The 27,558-nt window shown below is 35.1% G+C and overlaps 1 protein-coding gene across 1 annotated transcript in view; it reads left to right on the plus strand.

The window, feature by feature from the left end:
- Dmd (dystrophin) overlaps positions 1-27,558 on the plus strand; it is a 1,456,297-nt gene that overhangs the window by 301,183 nt on the left and 1,127,556 nt on the right. Inside the window, exon 31 of the mRNA XM_026777353.1 lies at positions 10,064-10,211. Within this exon, the coding sequence (XP_026633154.1) occupies positions 10,064-10,211 (148 nt within the window). The remainder of the gene's footprint in view (positions 1-10,063; positions 10,212-27,558) is intronic.

The raw sequence follows: 27,558 nt of genomic DNA on the forward strand, positions 1-27,558 counted from the left end.
TGTTAATTGAAGGTGATAAAGATATTATCATAATCCTTTTAGAACTTCCTTAATCACTATAAGAAATAGAACCCCTCATGACTTCCCCTCTTAAATTTCCCACCACCTCTATAGCACACAAAGGATGAAGCTTCTAACACATGGATCCGTGGGAATTACTCAAATCCATATCATAGGAAGATACTAGTATCTTGGGCAGCTAATCAATTTACCTTTATTTATAGGTTACCTAGATTTTCAGTCGTGAGAGTTTAGCCAAGACCTTTCCTATTCCCCTATTCAAAGACAAAATCTATAGGAGGAAATGATCAGCACCCTAGTGCTGAATTTGCAGACCTAAGCATACAGCCACAATAGATCTGTCAGAAGGCTACTCAGGGCTTATTTATTTAAATTTATTTCTTGGAATTGAGCACTACCTTAATGGCTTGAAAGTGTTAAAGTATGTCCCAAAGTACCTAAATTACTCCCTAAATGTAATTTATGCTTGAAAATAATCTGACTAACTTGATTTAGAACAGCAGGAAGTAAGTTATGCTGCACATAAATGAAACGGCACTGTAATTTTAAATAATGCTTGCATAGTGAATGAGAATTTTAATATTTGCAAAATTTTAAAATCACTTGATTTATTATCCTTATGTTTACACTGACATTTTGTTTCTTTATTTAGTTTGGCCCACATTGCCTATTACACCTAGGGAAAGGGATTGGAATGCTTTTACCCTTAGGTCTAACATAGAAAGTAAAACATTCATTTCTCAGAATGTTATTTGTTAAGGTTTCCTTATGTGTGTCGACATGCTGCATCCATGTTTCCCATTCCTAGATTATTTAGATAATGGAGTAAGAGGAACTTAAAGAGCATAGTAACAGACTGGAGACTAAACTTTACACATGCACACACACAGAGACACACACACAATCTTGTTTGTGGGAGAGATTTTATAAGCAGACATGATAAAATTATAATGTCATATTAAAAATTCAAGAATAAATTTAGGTTGCTACTAATGTATATTAAATGCTAAAGAATAATATTAAAACTTTATGTGATGTTTGAAATGGAGTTTAAAGTATTATTACTCACATTAGATGTGTAAAACACATGGTTTTATTATTTAGTATTTCCTTTGGATAGAATTGTTCATCTGGGAAACAATTTTAACAATAAATCAACTTCAGGTTTTTCAAAGTTTTAGAGGTTGCCTACTATATGGAAAACTTTATATAATTATCTAATTTTTAAAATTTTTTTCACATAAAACTGTTAAAATTGCAAGTCGTTGGTTTGGAAAAGTAGATAATACTATAAAGAAAACAGGGGACTAAAGTCCGGACCCTAGTTCTGGAGCATTTAGAAGGAATATGGAAATTTAAAACAATCCCATATGCCACCAAAGTGCATCCAGTCTTAACTATTTCCCCTGTGAAGAGGCTATAAACATACAAGACACTCATTTTGTTCCCCCTTCTGTTTGTAATTTCCCTATTGTTAGACGCTGGGTATACAGAGATCACATGTATGTTCCTTACAGGTTTTCTTCACTTGAATGATTATAATAAGATAGCATATAAAAATGACATAGGAAAGCCGGGCGGTGGTGGCGCACGCCTTTAATCCCAGCACTCGGGAGGCAGAGGCAGGCGGATCTCTGTGAGTTTGAGACCAGCCTGGTCTACAAGAGCTAGTTCCAGGACAGGCTCCAAAACCACAGAGAAACCCTGTCTCAAAAAAAAAAATGACATAGGAACGAGGGTGGAAAAAGATACTTTAGAATATGGTACAAATTTTTAGTGCCAAGAGCCTGTCCTATAACTAGCTCTTGTAGACCAAGCTGGCCTTGAACTCACAGAGATCCACCTGCCTTTGCCTCCCAAGTGCTGGGATTAAAGATGTGTGCCACCATCGTCTGGCTACAACCTGAACATTTGACAAACAGGTACCTCCTAGTAGTTAACTTTGTTAAGGGGATAATTCAAATGATTTAGTGGTAATAGAAGCAAACCAAGAAGAGCAATGCAGACTGTTACAAAATTGGATGAAGCAATTGTGACCTACTGTCAACTGTGCTCTGGTACACTACTGTGTGCTTCTCAGGCTGTAAAAGTAGGAAAAGAATCAGTCATCAACACATGAGATTGCCAGTTCAATTATTTTAAAATGATTTTATTGTTGTGATTCACAAAATGTAGAAATGAAAACTAAACCACATTGAGAAATACATAATGAAAAGTGAAATAAAACTAGGCGATAGAGAAATGGCTCCAATATTAAAAATACTGACTGCTTCACTGGAGATCCCAAGTTCAATTCTCTGCATCCAGATATGGCTGCTCAAGGTTGCCTGTAACTCCAGGCTCCAGGAGATCCCCTCTGCCTTTTCTTGCCTTCAAGGTACCCAGAAATATTTTAGACTTTTATTGAGGGCCACCAACCAGCTCCCAAATCAAGACACGGAGACTTCTTGTTAGTTTTAGATGCTTGGCCTAGCTTAGGCTCGTTTCAAGTTAGCTCTTTTAACTTAAATTAACCTGTTTCTTTTTTAAAATCTACTTTTGCCTTGTTTTTTTTCCTTTCTTTTTTCAACCTCTTTCTTTTCGTGTGTCTTACTTTCCTTGCTTCTCCTATATGGCTCGCAGCAGCTACCTGGGCTTCTCTCCCTGGGTGTCCCTCCTTGTCCTCTCCTCTCTTCTCTTTTCTTTTTTTGTTTTGTTCTCTCCTAGATTTCTCCTCCTATTTATCTCTCTGTTTTTATTAGATCAATCTGGTGCCTTAGGCAGGCAAGGTGAAACAAATGCAATGCTTCTTTACATAATTAAGCACATGTCTTTACATCATTAAGCAAATTCATGATAAACACCTGCAACACACATTTACACAGTTCACGTAATGTTATGCCATAGAAACAAATGTAACACATCTTTTTCCAGTTAAAATAATATTACACAACATAGAAGTACACAGACACAGACAGAAAGACAAGGAAATTAAAATTTAATTAAAATTGAGTCTAGTCTCACCAATGTGGATTTCATGAAAGAAATTTTAGATTTCTTTCAACAGTAGCTGTTGATTTCTAGAAACACATATTTCTAAAAGGCAAGTGATATCAAATTCTTTTTTTAAAGGAAGTAAACTCTTAAAAATGTATCGTCAGACCACTTACTGTATATGAAATACCACTGATTACCTTTGAATGCTAAATTATTTAGTCCCTTGGGCAGCTGAGGATAGGCAACCTTAAATGACCCTATCCTATAGCAATACTGACCAATATCTTGCATACCACCATAAAGCCATTTCTGTTTTATCTTCTGAGAACACTGTTTAGCACTGGATCCCATTTTTTTAGATTGCATTAATTGTTTTCTTTACTATCAAGGGTCTTTCTTAAGTTTTAAAATAAATTTTAAGTATTAACCCTCTATTGGATGTGTAATAGGTAAAGATCTTCTCTCATTCTGCATCCTGCTGCTTTGCTCAAATGATAGTGTCCTTTGTCATGCAGACGTGTTTCAGATTCACGAAGTCGAATATTCTTGGCCTTAGTGCCTGTGCTATCAATATGCTGTTTAGAAACTCTTCTCTTCCATCAGTGAATTCAAAATTATTATTTTCCACTGTTTGTTTTATAAAGCTCAAGTTCTCTGGGCTTCTTTTGAGATCCTTGACCCATTGAGAGTTATGCCGGATGACAAATATGGATCTACGTGCATAAATACGGATCTTTCATTCATCCACATGCAACCATCTTTTTTGTGTATCACTGTTTGTTGAAGTTGCTTTCTTTTCTCAAATGTGGATTTCTGTCTTCTTCTTTTTTCTTTTTTTCTTTTTGTTAAGTCAGGCATCCATAAGCGTCTGGACTCACATTTGAGTCTCTAATTCAATTTCATAGATCATTTTATGTGTTTTGTATGGTAATGTGATGCTGTTTTTATAGCTTTATAGTACACCTTAAAATCAGGGATGGTGAGACCTCCAGCAGATCTTTTACTATTCAGGATTATTTTAAATATCCTCAGGTTTTTTTTTTTGTGTGTGTATCTATATATAATTCTCAGGTTTTTGTGTTTCCATCTGAAGCTGAAAGCCATCCTTTCCATTTCTGTGAAGATTTTTTTGTTGGAATATCAACAGGGCTTGTGTTGAATTTGTAGATGTCTCTTGTACAATGGCCATTTTTGCACATGATTCATGAATATAGAAAATATTTTCACCTTATGATATCTTCTTCAATTTCCTTCATCAGAGAGTTGGAGCTTTTAATCCTAGATTTTTCACCTGCTTGGTTCTAGTTACCCCAAGATATTTTATATTGTTTGAGGCTGTTGTGAAATGTACTGTTTCCCTGATTTCTTTCTGAGTCCATTTGTTATTTGTATATAGGATGCCTATTGATTTTGGTGAGTTAATTTTGCATCAAGCTACTTTGCTGGAAGTGACTATCAGCTTTAGGCATTTCCCTGTGGAAATTTTGGGGTCACTTATTAATACTATGATATCTGAAAATAAAAATAGTTGACTTCTTCCCTACTCATTTAGGCTCCCTCTTGATGTCCTCCAGCTTTCTTATTGCTCTACGTAGGACTTCAGATACTATATTGAATAGGCATGTAGATAACAAAACCTTACTCTTGTTCCTGACTTTACTGGAACTGCTTTGACTTTCTCTTCATTCATGTACAAATGGCCTGTGGGCTTGCGGTACATTGCCTTCATTATGCTTAATAACATGTCCTATGCATCCTTAGTCTCTCCAGGATTTTATCATGAAGAGTGTTGGATTTTATCAAAGATCTTTTATGCATCTAACGAGATGACTATTAACTCTGTTCACATGGTGGATTATATTTATCATTTTACATATGCCAAACCACCCCTGCATCTCTGGGTTGAAGCCAACCTGAGCATTGCTGATACTCTTTTTGATATTTTATTTTTTTTCTTTTTTCATTTTTATTTTGGTTTTTAGAGACAGGGTTTAGAATATGTCCTTTGATATTTTATTATATTTAATTAGACTACCTTTGAAAATATTTATTGGGAATCTTTGTATCTGTGTTCATACTGGATATTGGTTGGAGTGATTAAGGAATTACACTAATTGTGAGCTCTTCAAATGAATTTGTAAATGCTCCTTCAGTTTTAATTTTGTGGGATAATTTGAGAATATTCTTTTTACTATTATTCTATGTAGTTCTGGTGAATTCTGTGCTTAATCCATTTGGCGCTGAGTGTTTTGTGTTTCTTATTTTAGTTGTTATACTTTTAATTACAGTTTCTCTTTTCTAGGTGTTAAGGGTTTGTTTAAATTGTTTATCTGTTATTGATTTAACTTTAGAGGTTATATTTTGGTTAAATTCATCATTTTCTTTTAAGTTTTTCACTTTGGTAGAATATAGGTTTTAATGTATTTTCTTCCTCATGACTGTTGTAATTTTCCCTGTTCATCTTTGATTTTATTAACTTGGGTCTTCTCTCTATGACTTTATTTTTTAAATTTGGGTAAGGGTTTCTTAATTTATTGATTTTTCCAAAAGACTAAACTCTTCATTTTATTACCTATTTGTATTATTTTTATCTGCTTGTTTCTAACATATTGATTTAAGTACTGCGTTTGATTATTTCTTTTTTGATTTTTTGTTTTTGTTTCCTTTTCTATTTGTTTGGGTTTTGTTTTGTTTGTTTCTTTGTTTTATTTTTGTTTTACGAGACAGAGTTTCTCTGTAGTTCTGGAGCCTGTTCTGGAACTAGATCTTGTAGACCAAGCTGGCCTTGAACTCACAGAGAACCACCTGCCTTTGCTTCCCAAGTGCTGGGATTAACAGTATGCATCACCACCACCAGGTTGAGTTTGAATATTTCTTGACATCTGCTTCTTTTGGATGCAATTTCTTCATTTTATTAGCAGTACATTTTAAATATCTACAACAAAATTAAAGCCAATTTCCTTTTGGCCCATAGATTTGAATATGTTTTATATTAATATTCCTTCTGTTGTCAAAGTATTTCATTTCATTTTAAATTTCTGACTCGACCCATTTTTCATTTAGTTGTGAATTGTTCAGTTTTCATGAATTTGAAAGGTTCCTGATTTTGTTTAAAATTTATTCTGGGCCTTTGAACTGGGATTCTTCTTTGTCTAGTCATATTATTCTTGGGCTTGTTATTAGTTTCCAAGTTTTCTGGATATTTATGTCAGAATTCTTTTTTTTAAATTTAGCATTTTCTTTGACCAATGTATCTATTTCTTTTCTCAGATTTTCAATGCCTAGGGTTCTCTCTTCCACCTCTCAAACTGCATTGGTGCAGCCTACATCTGCAATTCCAGTTTCCATTCCTACACTTTTCATTTTCAGAATTCCCTCAGTTTGTATTTTCCATACTGCCTCTATTTCGACTTTCAGGTCTTGAACAGTTTCCTTCGGTTCTTTACTTTTCCTTGGCCATCGTTAAAGGACTTACTCATTTCCTTCAACTGATTGTGTTATCCTAGCTGTCCGTGAGGAATTTTTTCAGTTCCTCCATTTTTTTTGTTGTTTGTTATTTGTTTGTTTGATTGATTGGTTTTTGCTTTTTCGTGTATTTCTTCAAGAGATGTCTTCATTTCTTCTTTAAGGCTCTGTATCATCTTCCTAGAGTTTGTTTGAAGGTCTGTTTTCTAGTGCTGAAGCTATTTTCACATAATTGCGACCTGCAGTGCTGGGACCTAATAGAGACACATCTGCCTGGCTGTTAGTGAGTGTGTTTTTTCTCTGATGCCTAGGTATCTGGGTTTGGGGTTAGCAGAGGTAGAGATGTTGATTTCTCAGATTGTCTTTGTTGGGTGGGGGTTTTCTTCCTTGGTTTCTGTTTCTTTTCTTGATTTTCAGAGTGTGTTGGTTGTATGGTACCTGTTTTATGGGCCTGCTTGTCTGTATGTTCACAGGGAGTACATGCTGGCATTGGGGAATCATAGAAGGAAACCGCAGCTGGGAATGATCTGTGGGGGCCACAGGAGGCAGGTACAGGTGAGAAGGGAGGCTGCAGCTCTTGTTCCATTGTAGCATTAGAATCCTGAGGATTGGAACTGAGGTGGCAGGATGTGAGGAAAAGGTCCATGGGCTGCCTACCTGATCTTGCAGGTGTGTCCTGTGGTTGAGCATGGGGTGTCTGCATAAATTGGCGCCTGGAAACAATGACAAGCCGAGGAAGGGAGATCAGGGTGAGGGTGGTCTTTGAGATTTACAGGCATGGGAAAGGTTGGGAAAGGAAGCTGCAGCTGGGGTTCTGATGAAGTTCATGGTATGAGCCTGAAGATTGGGTCTGGGGGAACAGAGAACTTTCTATACTTCTTATACCTTGATAAACATCCCCTTCTTTAGGTTTGTGAAAATTTCCTTCATTAAAATTATTTTCCTTTTTTCTTTTTTTCCGTTTATTTATTTATTAAAGATTTCTGTCTCTTCCCCGCCACCGCCTCCCATTTCCCTCCCCCTCCCCCAATCAAGTCCCCCTCCCTCGTCAGCCCAAAGAGCTATCAGGGTTCCCTGCCCTGTGGGAAGTCCAAGGACCACCCACCTCCATGGAGGTGGGAGCCTAGGCAGTTTGGATGCTCACCTTACTAAAAATATTTTCTGTGTCTGTAATCTGGGCTTCTTTTCCTTCCTTTATCCCTCAAATTCACCGATTTGGTCTTTACATAGTGTCTCAAGTAAAAATTTCCCAGATGTTTTGCTGCTGAATTATTTTAATTATTAATTTTCATTTTCTTTGAGCTATTTTATTTCTTCTTTGACTCCATGCCTGAGATTCTTGTTCCATGTTTTATCATTTATTAATAAGGTTTACATCTGAATTTTTGGCTTGACTTTCTTTTTTGCCCAGTTTTATTTAAGTTGGGGTATTATTTAGTGATTCTTATTTTTATGTTAAATTCTGATTTCTTGTCTTTTTTTTCATTTCACTGTTTGTGTTGAGTTCTCACAGTCTCCCTTAAGGTATTTATTTATAGCCTCTTCAAGTTTTTTGAACATATGCATACTTCCTATTTTGAAATCCTTGTCTCGTGCTTCAGTTATATTGAGCTTCTCAGGGCCTACTGTTGCAGGGTTAGTGCATTATAGACGAAGCATATTATCTCAGCTGTTAATGTGTGTGCTTTTGTGCTGATGTCTAGTCATCTGTGGTTGGGATAATTGAGGTAATTCTAGGTGTTGATGTCTGCTTTTGTTGTTGTTGACTATTGCTCTCCTGGTTTTCATTGATCACTCTAGATTTGAGGAACATGGATGGCTGTGGGTTACCTGGTAGAGAGTGCTTCTGTAGGGAAATAGAGGAATAGAGGTTTACTAACTTAAAAACAAGACTTAGAATGTCTGTGAGAAACAGTGAAGGGGATCCTGTCCTCACCAAGTGGGAGGGTCTCTAGGGATTTAGACGTGCAGTAGAAGGAGGGGCTGCTGAAAGTAGATTTCACTAAAGTAAAGAGCATGTCTAAGGAGACAGGCTGAAACTGCTAGGAGGACTTGGCTTTGTACAAAGAGTTGTAGTCTCTATCGAGTTGACTTGATGTGGAAGAAAACACAGCTTCATGAATACTGCTAAAATATTGAGCATAAGACTGTAGATATCGTAATGAGGATAGGAAGGAGAGTGAAAATTGCCTATCTGAATTCTAGCTCTGTATGGCCATTGAGTATCTGTGATAGAAGGTAGTTCTAGGTGTTGGTGGGTGACGTAATGGAGTTGGGATAGACTAGAAGGGAGGTGTGAAACAGATTGTTTGAAGAGTAATGCTGGTTGAGTACAAAGTTTTGGCAGAGTCCACATGAAGTTGAGGTGGGGTGGCAGGAGGGACTTCTGTAAGCAGCTCAGTGCTTACATAATCTTAATTAGAGTTTTGAAACAATAGGAATTGCAGTCACAAATTTCTTTCCTGCCTGGTCCTGCAGGTGTTCAGTCCCAACAAAACACACAAACTGTTTGGCCTATTAGTTCAGGCTTATTATTAACTATCACTTACAATTTAATTAAACCCATAATTCTTGTCTATGTTAGCTATGTGACTTGGTACCTTTTTTGTAAATATTTTTCTTTTTCTCTTTTTTTTTTCAAGACAGTGTTTCTCTGTTGCAAATATTTTTATTGATTTTATTGCGCTATACATTTTTCTCTGCTCCCATCCCTTCCTCTCCCCTCCCCTTCTACCAACTCCCATGGTCACCATGCTCCCAATTTACTCAGGAGATCTTGTCTTTTTCTACTTCCCAAGTAGATTAGATCCATGTATGTCTCTCTTAAAATACTCATTGTTGTCTAGGTTCTCTGAGATTGTGAATTGTAGGCTGGTATTCTTTGCTTTATGTCTAAAAGCCACTTGAATATTTGTCTTTCTGTGTCTAGGTTACCACAGTCAATATGATATTTTCTAGATCCACCCATTTGCCTGCAAATTTAAGACTTGGTACCTTTTATGAGTGATGCATTCTCATCTTGCTTCCACTGCATCTGTCTGGTGACTGCGTCTTTGCCTTTCCTCTTCCCAGAATTCTCCTAGTCTGGATACTCTGTCTATAATTCCTGCCTGGTGACTGACCAATCAACATTTTATTAAACAAATATGAGTGACAATTCTTTACAGTGTACAAAAGCATTATCCCACAGCAAGAAATGTTGAAACTCATAAACCTGATGAGATAGTTTAATTTTGATACAAATGTGTTTTAAAATTGAATATTTGTTCCCAAGCAATTTTTATAATTTTGAAATGTTTTAAAAGTCCTACAACTACTTTTTAAACTTGTAATAAGGAAGATGCTAATATTCCTAAACAATTGTCTAATATTTTTGTAATCAATATACAAGATTAATTTTAAAGGGAAAATTAAGTTCTTGTTTTAATTCATATTTTCTATTTTACATTAGTTACTATGTCTGATCATTGCAACTAAAATCTGTAAATTCAAGGCACTATAAAATATTGCATTTGTCAACATAAACAAAAGTATGTTTGGTAAGCATACAATGACTTCTATAAACCATTTGTTTTGTTTCATCCATATTTTCTAATTCTAGGCGATTTGAGAGATCAGTTGAAAAATGGAGACACTTTCATTATGATATGAAGGTATTTAATCAATGGCTGAATGAAGTTGAACAGTTTTTCAGAAAGACACAAAACCCTGAAAATTGGGAACATGCTAAATACAAATGGTATCTTAAGGTAAGACTTTTGAGATTTTTTTTTTTACCATATTGTCATTCTTTTGCGGCAGTATTTTAAATATTTAGCTTCAGTAAGATCACCTGGAAGAATCAATGGAATATGTAGCTCCTGACATTTGTGATGTTCTGAGAACATGCTATAAAAATCAACATAACAATATGGCTAAAGTTGTGATCTGAATGGCTTCTGAAGGACAAGAGCATCTGCTTAGGCACAATGTTCTGTGAAATATAGTTGATGCAGGAAAACATCTTACAGCAGAGTATAGTATAGTGTGGCTTGTTGTCTCTCTTTCTGTGTGTATGTTTGTATTTATTGATCTAATGTTGGAATCTGTTCAGAATGAGAAGCTGTGGTATACTTAGTAGTAATGTAGTTACTGCAAATATCCATCATGATAAAATTATAAATGTATTTCCCTCAAGACAGTTTGTGGGGATGTAGCAATATTTCCATATACCCTATTGACAAAATGCCTTCTGAGACAGAGCAGAGGCCAAGACAATGTTGAATTAATTGTTAGTACTTATTGACTTTTTCTGGTTTATGTTAGTGGAAATACAACATATGGATTATAACTAGGAAATCATTTAATTCCAATGTGTTGTGTCTTTTAATGAACTGATAAAAATAAATTAGGTTGTGGGGAATATAATTTAGTTGTTACAATATATAGATTAAGTCTAAGAAATGTGGTTTATTATGCCCAGTCTAAATTTTTGTTGGGTTGTTGTTCATTATTAACGTTGCAATTTTCAATCAGATGGGTTTGAATTGTGGCCAACGTATAATGTTCAAAAACACTGATTAAGACAGATAAAGTCAAAGAAATTGACAGTTTGTAGCAAGCTTTCTTGGACGTAAAGCCCCCAAATCATGACACGGGACCGTATTATTAATTATGAATGCTTGACCATAACTTAGGCTTGTTTATCTAGTTCATTTAACTTAATTTTACCTGCGTTGATTAATCTATGTGCTTCCCTAAGGCTCGTTTACCTCATATATGTATTACCATCCTGCTTTCCTGCTTGCTTCATGTCTGTCTGTCTGGTCCCAGGATGGCTGACTCCAGACTGACTGGCTGACTCCCCTTTTCTCTGTGCTGCCAGCCCCACCTATTCCACCTCTGCCTAGTTATTGGTCATTCAGCATTTGAGTAGGCCTATCAGGTAGCTTGGTCTGGCAAGGAAAAGCAGAAATCATCTTTACCTAACTAAACAATTATTCGGCAACTCAAACATACGCAGCACATTTTTGCCTAGTTAAACAAATATTCTATGCCACAGCAGTAGTTCATTAAACAATTTGAGCATTTTCAAAGTTTAGATTCAGTATGATCTTAGACTTTGCAATTCTCTATTTGTAAATGTTTTCCTAGTTAATTTCTTATATTCAGAAATTGAGGCTTCAAGCACCTATATGATAGGCAAGGTAAAGAAAGAAAAACAATTCTTTTAGAGTCTTCTATAGCTATATATGTATAAAATTTCTTCTTGCATCAATGTTAATATAAATTAGATGAACTTCATTAGTTTATGATCTGCTAGTCTATAGAAGATCCATTCTGAATAGGACCAACGTGAATGTTGAGCTAAGGAAGCACAATGCAATCTCTACCTGAAAGACTGTATACATATGTATATATAACATTATCTATATTATGTGATAATTATATATAATATATAATAGTCATGTAATATGTTCTTGAATGGATATGTAAATTTCTAGAGATAGCTGGCAAAGGATACATAATTTGTGGACTTACAATATTACACAACAAATATAATTATTTATTATAAGTTTCAAATGCGTCAATTATGATGAAAATCAAGCAATAAAGAAATAAAAGTATTCCTCTATTATGCTTCTCAGAAGTTGGGTAATATTAAAATAGAGCTTAGGGCCATGTTCACGCTATATAGAACCTTTACCACAATTAGTAGACTCCCTCCACAGTATAAACCTGACACTTTTTAAATGTTTCGTTCATTAATGAGCCCACAGTGAGAATGAGTTACCATGAAGAAAGTGCATTAACAAGCATATTTTTGGTCAAGCAATTAATTTATGTGTTGAGGCTGTATATATTCTTACTTGTTCTATTGATTGTTTTTATATCAATGAAATCATAATTTTCGTTAAAACTTTAATGTTTCACCCTTGATTTTTTAAGTAAAGAACCATCAAATGCTTATGTATCATCTCAATTAAAGTGGCCGTATTAGTCATTAATACTATATTCAATTTCTTGATGGTGCTTTCTTGTCCATAATTACTTTTTATATAATTTATACTATGAAATTTAATGACATTTATGATGTCTAATCTTTGACTAATCCCCTTTACGTGTATTTTAATGTCATATATTTTTATTGAAGTTTCTTAGATGTGAAATTTGGGTGATTTACTCCTACTCTGGGTCTACTTAATTTGTCCTACAATGCCTTAATGATATAAAATACAAATATAGTAACTCTTAGTTTTCTTTATGAACTCAAAAGACTTTATATATTTTGGTTACATTTAGTAAATATATTTTATCCTCAATATGAATGCTGTTTTAACATACTTTTTAGTATCTGGTAAGTTTTAACTTTTGTTAGGTGTTGGCAAATTAAATTGCTAAATGTTAAATAATTTGTCATTCAGATAAATTTTATTAAGCTGTCTTGTGGGATCCAGTTAACCTAGTTCAAAACAGTTTTAAGTTTTTAGATTTTATTTGATACATTATTATTTGCAATTAGCTAGCTAATTTTGTTCCACTACTGTGGCAAAGTCATTTGTTTATTCAGTGTCACGATATTTTCCCATGGTGGCTATTATGAAATACCACAACCAAAATTTAGTTTCTTTCCCTAGTCTTGTATAGTTTTCTCACATCTGCAAGCTGTTAAAACCTACCTGAAAATCGGAACATGCTTTCTGCAGATCTTCAAATTTCTTCGTTTCCACTCCATTCTCGTTTCTAGTATTCTGTCTTCTAATATCTAGGTTTGCCCCATTGGATTTTTGCTCCATCTCCTTAAATTCAATCACCCGGTGTCTTGAACATTTCCTCATCGTTTTCTATAGTATTGAAATCTGTCTAGATAGGAAGGTGGCCAAATTCAGTACTCAGTTTTGTGACTTTTGCCATTCACTCTGTAATCATAGTCCTTTGTCCTGTCTTCAATGTCTTCAAAACTGTTCTTTCATACATGTTACTTATGTTTATGTTAAAACATGATGCCAAATCTTCTCCATTTTATAAATTTCCATAAATATATGAATATTTTAACATGTTTGCATGTATTTTACTAATACAGTCATGCAAGTCCATCATAATATTACAGATCTGGAAAAGTCTCCATTTCCTGACAGTGTAATTCATTTATTACAATTGGTGAAGATTTATAAGCATATTTCCTACTCAGAGATGTTGTAAAAATATTTTATTTAGTCCATTTTAGCCTACAAATATATATATATATATGTATACACACACACACATATATATATATATATATGGATCATAGATACAGATATGTTATGATATCACAAGTCCTATAAAATTTAGCCTTATTTTTTTATTCATTGACTATGAAATCTACCTACACATGGTTGTATACATACACATTAAGATGCTGAATAAGTTTACATTCTAGACAGGTTTTATTAAAGATGTTTAATTAAGACATGTCCAGCTGTTTCAGCACAAAGAATCTTGAAGTAAACATCTCATTTCTTTCCTTGGCTATGTCCACACTTCCTTAAACTAGGAAATAGGAATGACATTTATAGAAGAATGACATTTCTCACAATGTAATTCTACGTTTATTATAAGACCTCATTATGACTTATTATTCTTAATGAGTGAATAGCTCATAACTATATATGTTAAAACTGTCACTGAATTATTCCTCTCAAACATCTGAAACATAGTATAAGCTAACTGGAAATGCTATTAAACATTATTTCCTTGAAGTATGAGAACCTCTAAAGTATAGCAATTGAGTAAGAATTGAGAAAAAGTTCCCAGTCATACAGGCTTCTCCTCCTGAGATGGCTGATACTTCTGTCTTCTGAGTTTTTAAGAACCAAGAAGAAACTCTAGTGAGAGTTTTCAAAATAAATTTGAATACTATGAAGTAAAGTTATGAAAATTATGTTAGTTCCCATGCTGGCAGCATACACTGATATGTCATCAATTACCTCAGTGAAAAACATGGATGTGGAAAACATAAAATTCCCTAACATTAAAAGTTAGCCTGCTTTCAGCTAGACTTGAAAAAAAATAATTTTTAAAACATAAACTGTTGTTGAATGTTACTGAATCCTTACAGTTGCCAGTAGAAACAATAAAAAAAAATCACCATTGGGTTAAGCATTTGCAAGTGTTGAATATTCTTCCTTTTAATGGAAAAGCAGCCTGTTTGCTTTTATGGGATAATGCTGCTTAGTGAACTATATTAAAAATTAGCAACACCTTCTAAATAATATTGTCATGAATATGTGTGAAGCTTTGAATGTTAAAAAAATCCATTTTAATTCAGCCTTAAGAAGTAAGAAACAATGGGATTATTTACATAAATTTTGGAGTTTAAATCAACAAATACAAAATTAAGGAAACCAGGAGAAATCGAAATGTGTTATATTTATATGAGTTGGTAACTCTTTCTAAGGTGTTTCGATGTTAAGTTTCAGGTATAATCTACAATGCAATGTTTTATTACTTAATAATTTCAATTATATTGACATATGGTAGTTTATGTATGTTGCCATAAATAAATTGAATTAAAACTGTTTACTTTGTTAAATAACGAATTTCAATCATTGTAATAGGACAAGAATTACACCAAAATTGATTAAGTGCGGGACATTTCAATATATCTATCATTCTACCATTAACTCTCAAACATAGATAGATATAGGATAGGATTCTAGTCTGCTGTATCTAATAGACCACAGTGTATGGGTGAAGCTGTACGTGTGCCAGCGTTTTGTACTTGGAAGGAAAAGGCAGAGAGAAAGTTGCATCAGTGTTAAGGACCAGCTGAGCTGCTCTTCATTTCACCTTACATTGCCTATCAGTGATTGAAGGAAGCACTTTGCAAAGGACCTACTTTTGATGACTTAAGATTCAAAGAACACAAAGGAATTGAAGGGAATCCTTCCCAAAAGTTTGAGACAAGTGGGTCCGTGAAAATGCTTTCTTCTACTTAATGGAGATGCCCTAGAGTTCTCAGTCGCATTTCACTTTCTCCACTTGCAGCGAGAAAGCCCTCTTACAGCAGAGGCTGCTATTGAAAAGCCACTGGCTTGTCTTGACCTGAGTGGTGAATTGTATAGGTCAGTGATGACCACATCTACTGCAGAGGATGTGATTTCTATTTAGAATGGGTTTTAATATTTAATAAGACATGTACTCTCTTAAAGAACTCTATATGAGGTAACTGGCAATCCATGAATACAGATTGATTCAAACACCCTCTTCTTTTAAAAGACATATGGTGTAAAAGACTAAATTGGATACAAGTATGCTTTGTATATAGTCAGCTTTACAGTGCTGTTTTGACCAGCTGGCTGGTGAATTTGACGGCTTCTTAACAGCCTTGCTGCTGATAGAAACTTTGATGGAAAAATCACTTGAGTAAATATTCCTGCCATCTGTTGCCCTTCGTTGGGACCCCAGTGTTAAGAATAATTCATACCATTGCTTGCCCTTTATTTTTCCTTAGCAGTAATAAAATTTCGTAGGATTTCATTTTGTAGACACAAAATCTATCCTGTTTTCTGTAGTTAGGGGATGTATACTAACATAAGGAAATCAACAAGAAAATTTCCAACTCGGGGTATTTGTCTCTAGTTACTTGCAATGCATAAAGAAGGGGATACATTACAAAATGAGTCTTTCGGTATATTAGCTAGTAGTGCAGTGGGAATTCAGTGTCTTAATATAGTTAAACAGTTAGGTACTTCATTTTTTTATTCTCTCATAAAATATATTGTGGCTGCCATTCCCTCTCCCTCCACTCCTTCCAATCCCCACACATCTGTCTCGGCCAGAACTACTCCTCTATTCTTTTTCAGAAAAGAGCAGGCCTCCCAGGTATGTCAAGTGGACACCAACATAACAAGTGACAATAAGACTGGCTACAAACCTTCATTCTTATGTAAATATTGTTAGGTTTTTATCTCTGCGTAGGAAATCTTCTACTGCTGCTTGGCTCCCATGCATTTTTTTTTCAGAAGTAATAAATAACAGACTTATTGGGAATTTGGCAGTGTAGAAATTCAGACGGGCTTTAAATCATAGGTCTCTCATAAATAAGTGTATTAAAATAATTGGATAATGTCAGCAGCTTGTTTTTAGTGTTATATCCAGCACGGCACCTTTAAGATGACAAATTGTTATACAGTATCATAAAGAAGCAAGAACAACCATTGTAACTAACCATGATAACCACAGCAGTCAAAAACTACTTACAATGCAGGGAAACCCAGCTTTCCCCCAAGGGATTCCCTTTCTTCACTTATGAAATTATCAAGAGTAAAAGAAAAATGTGGAGCATAGTAATTACATATCTCAAATTGATAAAACTGTAAGCTGCTCACAAAAATATAGAGGCAAAGAGAAAGAGAAATTGATATTTAATGAAAACAGATAATTTCCATGTACACAATTTTCACTAAATAGCAATGCTTTTGCAAAGAAGATATTCCAGTAGTTTCCTCTTGTGCACCTTCTTACACATTGATATCCCTTCTAATGCTTATTTCTGACTTCACTATCAATTTTCCACACTTTTGTGAACCCTAACAGATACCCATTACTCAGCCTCCATGTCCCAAACTCACCTCTATGCCTCTGAGTATTTCTTTTGTGCATATTCCTCTTTTAATTACTATGACTATCCAACATACATTTTGTTAAAGCTATATATTTTAAAGAGAAACTAGTCACCCATATGCACAATCAGACATAAAGAAACATACACAACAATATTGCTTTTTCTCTACGTTGGCTTCTTTACATTCTTAATAATAGTACTACTTCACAGTATTATGAGATATGTTTACATGCATGCTGTGTGTACTTTCCCATTAGAATGGAAATTTTATTTTTCTTCCTCACCAATATGCCTCAGTACATAAAACAACTTACTTAAACCTCCAATACATAATATTCTTTGAATGTGCAAATGCTCTGGGGAATTATGCTTTCATTGCATATTTTCCTTTAGGCAAAGGATACTTTGTTGCTTTTTTTCTGCCATTCTTACCCTATTTCATATCCCAAACCCAGATATCTCATATTGCAGTGCTCTAACCACTTCCACACCCATGGACTTGTCATATAATCCGATAATACAACAATGTGGTGGTCCCATTATATTACTCATTAAAACATGCTTTAGGTTTTTTTTTCTGCATCGTTTTGTTTGAGAGGACAGGGGATGTCTCATGTCACAGTATGTAGGGGAGTTCATAGGACAGCTTACAGGAATTGGTTCTCTCCTTTTATCAGAGTGTAGTCGGTCTTTCTTTGGACTGCAAGTTCCCAAATGACACAGAGAATTCTTATTAATTATAAATGGCTTGGGCTAGCATAGGCTTGTTCACAACTATCTCTTGTAACTGAAATTAACCCACTTTTATTAATCTAGGTTCTGCCACATTGCTTGTTACATCTCCTCCATACTGTATGTCCAAGGCCCTCCACATCTCACTGGCTTAATCTGCCAACCTCATTCTATTTATTTATTCATTCATTTATTCATTTATTTATTTATTTATTTATGTATTAAAGATTTCTGCCTCCTCCCCACCACTGCCTCTCATTTCCTTCCCCCCTCCCCCTAACAGGTCCCCCTCCCTCATCAGCCCGAAGAGCAATCAGAGTTCCCTGCCCTGTGGGAAGTCCAAGGACCACCCACCTCCATCCAGGTCTAGTAAGGTGAGCATCAAAACTGCCTAGGCTCCGACAAAGCCAGTACTTGCAGTAGGATCAAAAACCCATTGCCATTGTTCTTGAGTTCTCAGTAGTCCTCATTGTCTGCTATGTTCAGCGAGTCTGGTTTTATCCCAGGCCTTTTCAGACCCAGGCCAGCTGGCCTTGGTGAGTTCCCAATAGAACATCCCTATTGTCTCAGTGTGTGGGTGCACCCCTCGAGGTCCTGAGTTCCTTGCTCGTGCTCTCTCTCCTTCTGCTCCTGATTTGGACCTTGAGGTTTCTGTCCGGTGCTCCAATGTGGGTCTCTGTCTCTGTCTCCTTTCATCGCCTGATGAAGGTTAATATTCAGGAGGATGCCTATATGCTTTTCTTTGGGTTCTCCTTCTTATTTAGCTTCTCTAGGATCACTAATTATACGCTCAATGTCCTTTATTTATGGCTAAAACCCAAATATGAGTGAGTACATCCCATGTTCCTCTTTTTGTGTCTGGCTTACCTCACTCAGGATAGTGTTTTCTATTTCCATCCATTTGTATGCAAAATTCAAGAAGTCCTTGTTTTTTACTGCTGAGTAGTACTCTAATATGTATATATATTCCATACATTCTTCATCCATTCTTCCATTGAAGGGCATCTAGATTGTTTCCAGGTTCTGGCTATTACAAACAATGCTGCTATGAACATAGTAGAGCATATACTTTTGTTGTATGATAAGGCCTCTCTTGGGTATATTCCCAAGAGTGGTATGCTGGGTCCAGGGGTAAGTTGATCCCGAATTTCCTGAGAAACCGCCACACTGCTTTCCAAAGTGGTTGCACAAGTTTGCATTCCCACCAGCAATGGATGAGTGTACCCCTTTCACCACACCCTCTCCAGCAAAGGCTATCATTGGTGTTTTTCATTTTAGCCAACCTCAGATTCTTTCTAAGTTTCTCTCCATGGAAGTCATGCCCCTTCTCTCCTGACTAGCTATTGGCTATTCAACTCTTTAGTAAACTAATCTGAAGACACCTTAGGCAGGTGAAACAAAACATAGACACATTTTTAGACAGTGTAAACAAATATCCCAAGGCCAGCTGATTCCCAGAGATCTAATTCAAATCTTGAGGCTGGCTGATAAATTATTTTAAACACTGAGCCATTTTGCTAGCCCTGAAACACACTGTAAGCTCCTTAATTGAACATAAATTTTAATTGGGTCTACCCTGAACAAATCAGACACACTAGCTACTAGGAGCAAAAAGATAGGCTAAGAGGCTGTTTTCCTTTAAGGAACTCCCAGTCTCAGTATTTCAGGATAGTGATGCTAATGTGCAGGGCTGTACAGTATCTTTTTCCTCTCCCCTCTCGTCCCAGTCCTTTCCCCTAACTTCCTCTCTTCCCCAGCCCCATACATTCCTCCTTTCAAAAACATTCAGGCCTTTCAGGAATATCAGCCAGCTATGACATATCAAGTTCCAATAAGACTAGGCACTTCCTTTCCTATTAAGGCTGGACAGGGCAATCCAGTAGGAGGAAAGGGTCCCCAAAACGGGTAAAAGAGTCAGAGACAGCCCTTGTGTCCATTTTTAGGAGTCCCACAAGAAGACCATGCTACACAACTATAACATATGTGCAGAGGAAGTAGATCATTCCCATGCCAGTTCTGTTTGGCAGTTCACTGTGAGCAGCTATGAGTCCAGACTAGTTGATTCTGTGAATTTCCTGTGATGAACTTGGCTCCTCTGTCCCTCAAAACCCTTCCTAACCCTCTTCCACACGATTTCCTGAGCTCTGACTAATGATTGACTCTGGGTCTTTCCATCTGTTTCTGTTTGTTGCTGGATGAATCCTTGCTGATGGCAATTGGGCTAGGCAATGATCTATGAGTAAAGCAGATTATCATTAGGAATCATTTCACTGGCGATTTTCTTTGCCAGTTATATTTGGTTCTCTCCTAGGTTTCTGGCTGTCCAGCCTCTGGGTCCAGACCCTCCAGTGAGTGTTGGGGGTGGGTTCCTGGCAGTAGCTGGTCTCATGGCTCTTAATTTTTCTTGATATTCCAGCATCACACCTGTGAAATTGCTCATCTCACTTGGGAAAACATTCTTTGGGGAATTATAAAATAAGCAATATAAGTAATTTAAAAACAGCCGAAAGTTAGCACAATCTACGAACAAAATACACAGAGAAAGAAAATGTTCTAATATAGGTGTAAATTTTGAAAAAGCATAAGACTGACAAATTATAATACATGAAGCCTATTAATGGTTGAGCATCAAGTTTAATAGCAAATATCTATAATAATAATAGTGGTAAATATTTCTACTGGATAACTAATTTTAGGGGTCAGAAACATGAATTGTAGGCAAACACAATAGGAAACAAAATTTAAAACCCCTGTTTATCCTTGAAAGGCTATAATTGACAGAATTGTATTGGCACCTAACTCATATTAATGCCCTTGGTAAAAATTAATAGAGGAAAGTTTCAAGGACATGAGTAATGAAAACTAGTGGGCATATCTGATGCAGACACATTTCTAATTAGTGACATATTTCTCTGTAGGTTTTGTGGTCTCATAATCACGGTTTGTCAGAAAATGGTTTTATTTTATGAATTTACAGTTCTTACTGCTTTAGTTCTCTTTCATTGGTTCAGTGTTTCGTTTTACTTAAACTAGTTTTGAAGAACATTTCAGAGAAATTTAAATAACAGATTTATATTCTGTCTGGGAATCCACAATTTCATGAAGTGTATTAAGCTAGGTAATTTTATGAGTAAATCTATCACCTGAGACATTACTCATGGTACTTGCAATGAAATTAATTTTAACACAATGTATAATTTTTCTGGTGCTATTATAAATTATCAACATAATATTGCTCACATGAATATCATAGTAATAAAAGGAGAAAACTGTGGAGCCAAATCCTCCCAACAACCTGTTTTTGTGAATAAAGTTTCAGTGGAATTTCACAACATTTACTTTATGGCTGCGAAGGAAGTACTGACTAGGTAGTTGCGCTCAAGTTGATATGGCCTACGTAGCCTAAGACATTTAATATATACCTTTTTACAGAAAAGTTTGTTAACTCATACTTGAGAGAACAAAGAAATAAAGTGTGAAAGTAAAAGATCAACTTTCCCAGTGCCCTCTAATTAAACATTATTTATATATATTGTATATAAATTGTATATTGAAATGAAATTGATCCATGTTCATAAATCAAATTGAAAGACACTGACAAAAATGGGAGGAAATGAAACAAACTTCTTAATTTGCTCAAATGGGAATTTATAGTATTAATGCAAGGGTTGACTTTCAAAGGTTTAATTTGTAGTATAACGTAATTATTGTACTTTTTATGAGATAGATATAGGTTTCAGCATTTGCAAACGTAAGATAGTAACCACATCAAGGTATTAGCAAATCTATTGCCTCAAATATTTGTGTTTTATGTCAGAGCATTCAAAATAATTTTAAGGATTAAAATCTAGTTATTTTGAAATTTATGATAAAATGCTGCTTAGCAAAGAATTGGGAAACATCTAACTAAGGCAAAAAGGCTGGAGAGTTGTAGGAGCAAGTGTATAGCTCTTTCCTTGACTGGTCTTACTGTAAGTCTTTTGGGTCCCTAAATATCTTAGTGAGGCACTAAATCAAGTGATTGTTAGTCTCCTAGAACCTTCTCTCATTGTCTCAGTGGCTCTGACACAAGCAATATGCTAAGCAGCCATATTGTTTCTTGAGGCTTTGAAACTCAAGATGAGTAGTAAGATTAGGCTTCGTCTATTCTAATGGGGATTCTTGAGGAGTCAGAAAGGCTTGCCTACTGTGATTGCCTGCTAGTTGGAAAGCTTGCTACTTTATTTTCTTTCCAACCTCTTCTATTTCTCACTATGAGGACAGGCATTGGAGATTTCTTTTGCTTTTAAATGAAGAACTCTATTAGTATGTACAATGTCCTCAGATAAATTCTTCTGTCCTGGTTGCTTTCATAGAAAAAGACTCCTCTTGAACAGACTACAGAATATAACCGATTGTATGCAATGAAGTGTTTCTAACCCCTTGTGATTGACATACAATTTCTATTTGAAAAGAGAGAAAGAATGAGGATCCACTGTGGCCATATAGTCCAGAGTACCAATGTTCCTTCTACATTTTAAGTGTTGTTGGATCATTATACGATGTTCATAATTTTGTCCTGGTGCACCCACTTCTGTATTACCACCCAGTCTTAATTTATTATACCACATTAAGAGTTTTTTAGGTAATTTGTTCTTATTGATGCTCAGACATTAAAATGTCTGCAGGCTGTGATAAAGAATAAATTTAATGTGCCAACATGGTTCTCCAAATCTGGGCTTTAGAACTAATAGTGCAGACTTACAATGTGTTATACATCATTGTTAACACAGATTTATATGAAAGTTTCATTTTATTTAAAGTTTAAATATTACATTTTTATTCATTTTCTCTTTAGATTTCTATATTTTGCAATATTTGGCGACCGTGTATTTACAAGTTGCTTACATTTCCTGGGAAATAGTGAATGGATGAAGCGACTGTAACTTTAAACAACACAAATTGTAAAATACCATAAGTATTGCACCACAGAGGTTCATCGACATTCATTTAGCATGTTGTGTCTGATGACAAAATTCACTCAATTCATTGAAATGTATAGATTTAATTTCATAACTTAACTTATCCCTACAGAAAGGTTCAGGTTAATTCAATCAATGCAATGACACATAGCTTCATTAAAAATCGGCTATACGGTGACAGCCTTCAATTCTAAGAGCCAGAGGAAATGGAGGACACTGAGAATTCAATGCCCTCTGAATGAACATGAGCAAAGCTCATATGAACTCACAGAGACTAAATTAGCATGGACAGACCCGGCATGGGTCTGCAACTGGTTCTCTGTATATATTATAGCTTCCAGGTAAGTGTTTTATGGGATTCCTGGGTGTGAGAATTCTCTGATTCTTGTTTCTTTTTTTTTTTAGTTCTTTTCTTTCACTTGGTTTGTCTTGTTCAACTTTTTTATTAATGTGATAGGTTGTATGGTGACATCTTTCAAAGTCCCTATGGAAATTATTAAACAAAATTATAATGTCATGCAGGAAAAGAAGTAAGCAATTCTCCTAGCTTGTTATTCTATAATCCTGTAACATCAGGTCATTTTTAATGCCCAGAAATATATGGGCTCACTATTTTGGAGGCTACCAAATCAATGTAAAGCACTTAGCATGATAAGGAACTTTTTATAGGTCATCACATGGCAAAATTTCAGAAAGTAAAGGGGAGAAGAAATAAAACTTGTAATATATGAGGTTCCTCTTTCTACCTGTAAGATAGAGTCCTCACTGCCTCAGTCACACAATTAATCCTTTTGTCATTGAAATTATGTTTTTTATGTGGTAATTGGAATGCTTTTTAATTGTTTCTTAAATTCGAAATTGTTTGAGAATGTGTAATTGAGTGCAGGTGCCTGCAAAATCCACAAATTCGCAAAAGCATCCTGGAAACCATGGAGTCTGAGTTAGAGAGGTTTCCAGCCACCTGACATGAATGCTGGAAAGTGAACTAGCATCATCTGTAAGATCATATTTGATAGTTTTCCTTTCAATGAAAATAGTTCTTCTATCAAATAATACATTGTGATTACAGTCTCTCCTTTCTCTACTCCTCCTAGTTACTTCCCACTTCCTCTCCAACCCAGATCCATTCCCTTTCTGTCTTTGATTAGAAAAAAGAAGAGGCTTCTTAGAAATAATAATGAATAAGATAAAACAAAAATATCACATTGATGTTGAACAAGACAAACCAACTGAGAGAAAAGAGCTCAAGGAATGGGACAAGAATCAGAGACCTACTTGTTCACAGACTTAGAAATCCCATCAAATAGTAAGCTGGAAGCTACAATACACACAGAGAACCTGGTCCAGACCCATGCAGGGCCTATACATGCTAATTCAGTCTCTGTGAATTCATATGCTCTTTGCTCAAGTTGATTTAGAGGGCCTTAAATTCTTAGTGTCCTCGATTCCTTCTGGCTCTAATGCTCTTTCAGCTTCTTCTTTATCAGAGTTTCTTGAGCTCCAAGGGAAGGGATCTGATGGAAGCAGTGCATTTAGAGCTGATTGTCCCAAGGTCTCTTACTCCTTATGTAATATCTGGCTGTGGGTATCTGACATTGTTCCAAATTGCTGCTTAAGGAAATTTTTCTGATGATGACTGAACAAGTCAGGCATCTATGAATACAGAATAATACCATTAGGAATAAATTTATATCTGTGTTTACTTTTAGGCCAGTAATATTTGGTTTTACTCTGGTTCTATCGGCTACCTAGTCTGAATTTCTTGATCACCCAAGCAGTTTCTGGGATGGGTTGCATTTTGTGGAGTGAGCCTCAAGACAAATCAGATGTTGGTTGGATACTCCAACAAGTTATGTGCTACCACTGCACTAACTTACATTGCAGTGGACACCATGGAAAATCAAAGGTTTTGTGTCTGTGTTGCATTTGTCTTTTGGAAATGAAGAGTATATTCTTATATCAAACATGGTAGACCATAGGCGTGAAGGCATCAGCTTGACAATTACAGAGTAGGCATCATCACAGAGATACAGGCATGCTTCATACCTCTGTACCTATCATATGTAGAATGAGTAAATCAATAAATGTGATCCATCATATAAACAAACTTACAGAACAATAAAACACATGATCATCTCATTAGAAGTAGAAAAGACCTGTGAGAAAACTTCAGTCTTTCATGATAAAAATCTTACAGATATCAGGGATACAGTGGACATGCCTAAACTCAATAAAGGCAATTAACAGCAAGCTGATAGTCTACATCAAATTAAACAGAGAGAAACTCAAAGCAATTTCACCAAAATCATAAAGAAGACAAGGCTGTCCAATCTTTACATATAAGTTCAATATAGTACTTGAAGTTCTAGCTTGCGTAAAAAGACAACTAAAGGAGATCAAGGGATACAAATTAGAAACGAAGAAGTCAAAGTATCTCTTGACAGTATACATAAGTACCCTAAAAACACCAGGAAACTAATAGACAGCTAATAGACGCTTTCAGCAAAGTAGCTGGCCACAAAATTAATTCATAAGACTCAGTAGTCATTTTATATAGACATGACAATGGGACTGAGAACCATGTGAACTTTACCTTTCACAATAAAATCAAATAATATGGAATACATAAAATATCTTGAGGTAACTCTGACCAAGCAAGTAAAAGACTCGTATGATAAAAAACCTTAAAGCCTTTAAAGAAGATAATAAAAAATGAAAAGATCTCCCATTCTGACGGATCAGTAGGATCAACATAGTAAAAATGCCCATCCAAACAAACACAAACCATCTTGACAGATGGGTCATGCCAATTGAAATTGAATGTGAACTTTAATGTAGATTTAAAAAAGACAGCATTTAAACCTTATCAGTCATACTAACCACTACCACAAAAAAATGGAGGATCCTCTTGAGAATACCTGGACACCTAAGTAAGTGTTTGAGCACTTACTAAGTGGTACTAGAAATAATTGGCCTGGATGTATTCTTGGATTTAACATTCAAATAATCATATACATCCAGGGGACATTTACTTTAAAACTGATCTGTCACACCCCTTTCCTGGAGCTCAGCATATCAAAAACTGACAAGACATCAGTGTACTCACCAAAAATTCAATGTTTTGTTGTATTGGTTGAATTTTAAATAATTGAAACCCAAGTAAAGGAAGATAACTGAAAAATATGTAGTTTTCGGGAACATAAAATCTACTAAAACATATTACTATGAGGAAAGTTGAGAAAGGATGACATAAGGAAAGGCGCTTTTGCTTAAATAAGAATAAATGAAAAGGAGTACTGAGACAAACTTCTAACAGAATCATTTATTTCTTCAATGGTTTTAGTTTTTTATCATTTTGATTGATTTCATATTTTAATTTAGTAGCTGAATCGTTTACAGATTGGGAGTCATGAAATGAATGTGTTGGATCACCGTGAGCATTTTTTTTTAGTGAAATAAAATAGAAATTTATTTATAGATTTTTTTGTTTCATTTATGTCTGTATTTCTGTCTGTCTTTCTGTATGTCTGCCTCTCTCGCTCTCGCTCTCGCTCTGTGTGTGTGTGTGTGTATGTGTGTGTGTGTGTGTGTGTGCATATGTGAATGACACTCAGGAGATAGCATCATTGTTAATATCTGGTTCTTAAAACATTGAAGTATTTTTAAAAATAAATAATTTGGGAATTTGGGGAAGTTAGTTTGACCATGCTCCAGTAACTATGTCAAGAACACAGACGGTACTTCTTTTATTTTTGCATCTTTTTCTTTGGAGGGAGGCCAGAAAGATGGGGACACAAACCTGAGAGAACTGAGAGATAAAGGTGGTTGGGGTAAAATATGTGAAATTCCCAAATAATCAATAAAATATTTTGTTAAAATTTTGCTTCAATGATATAAGGCAACATTCTAATTGCAGCAGATTACAGAAGACCTTTCATTTACATACAGTTTTACGCTTACTAGGAATGGAATTTTATATTACTTTCAAAAATATGGGCAATATTAGTAGAAATTTATTTTATTCTCTATTAAAATACTCAGAAAGATAATCAAATGCATTTATAGAAACACAAGGCTAATAAATGAAGACTCTTCAATCAAAATACCATTTGATTTTGTCACCAACTATTTACTAAACGGTATAAATTCTGGACAGGGTAAAGAAAACCACAGTTCTATCGAAAACACGTGGTGAAAATTAATAGAATGGTATTTTCCACAAACTGTAGGACAAGGTCTTCCTTATAGCCCTTAAACAATTTGACTAATAAAATGTAGCATTTTATTCTATAAAATTATTCTTTAGCAATGAGAATAGCTCTATATTACATTGTTGTAAGTAAGGTTGAGACACACCATATTTAGTATTGTGATTATTCTTTGATAGTTAGTACATTTAAAGGAGTCTTTTAAAATTACAGATGATATTAGCATTTTGATGATGATAATTGAAGTTTAAAAAGTCTGTCATTTATGAAGCAGTTTTAATTAAATTGCCTTTTGATTCATCTTGCACTGAGATGTGTTTTTGGAGCACCTTTTTTTACAAAATGATGCTGAATGAACTGCACATGCAGGTCATTTTGTTTAAACTTCCTTGATACAGAATACAAGTAACATATTGAAAGGACTTGTTGACGGAGGTCAAAATTTATCCAGAAGCTTTTTCATATGGGATGAATAAGTGTATTTGGAAGCCATTGTGATGTCCTTCTTAGGATACACAGATGCATTTATGTTAGTTTATAAATAGCTGACTTCCTGAGCAGGGACAAGATTTACACTTTTGAGAGCAGGTTTCTTTACGGTACTTAA

Source organism: Microtus ochrogaster, unplaced genomic scaffold (genome assembly GCF_000317375.1).
Source record: "Microtus ochrogaster isolate Prairie Vole_2 unplaced genomic scaffold, MicOch1.0 UNK58, whole genome shotgun sequence".
Classification (NCBI taxonomy): Eukaryota; Metazoa; Chordata; class Mammalia; order Rodentia; family Cricetidae; genus Microtus; species Microtus ochrogaster.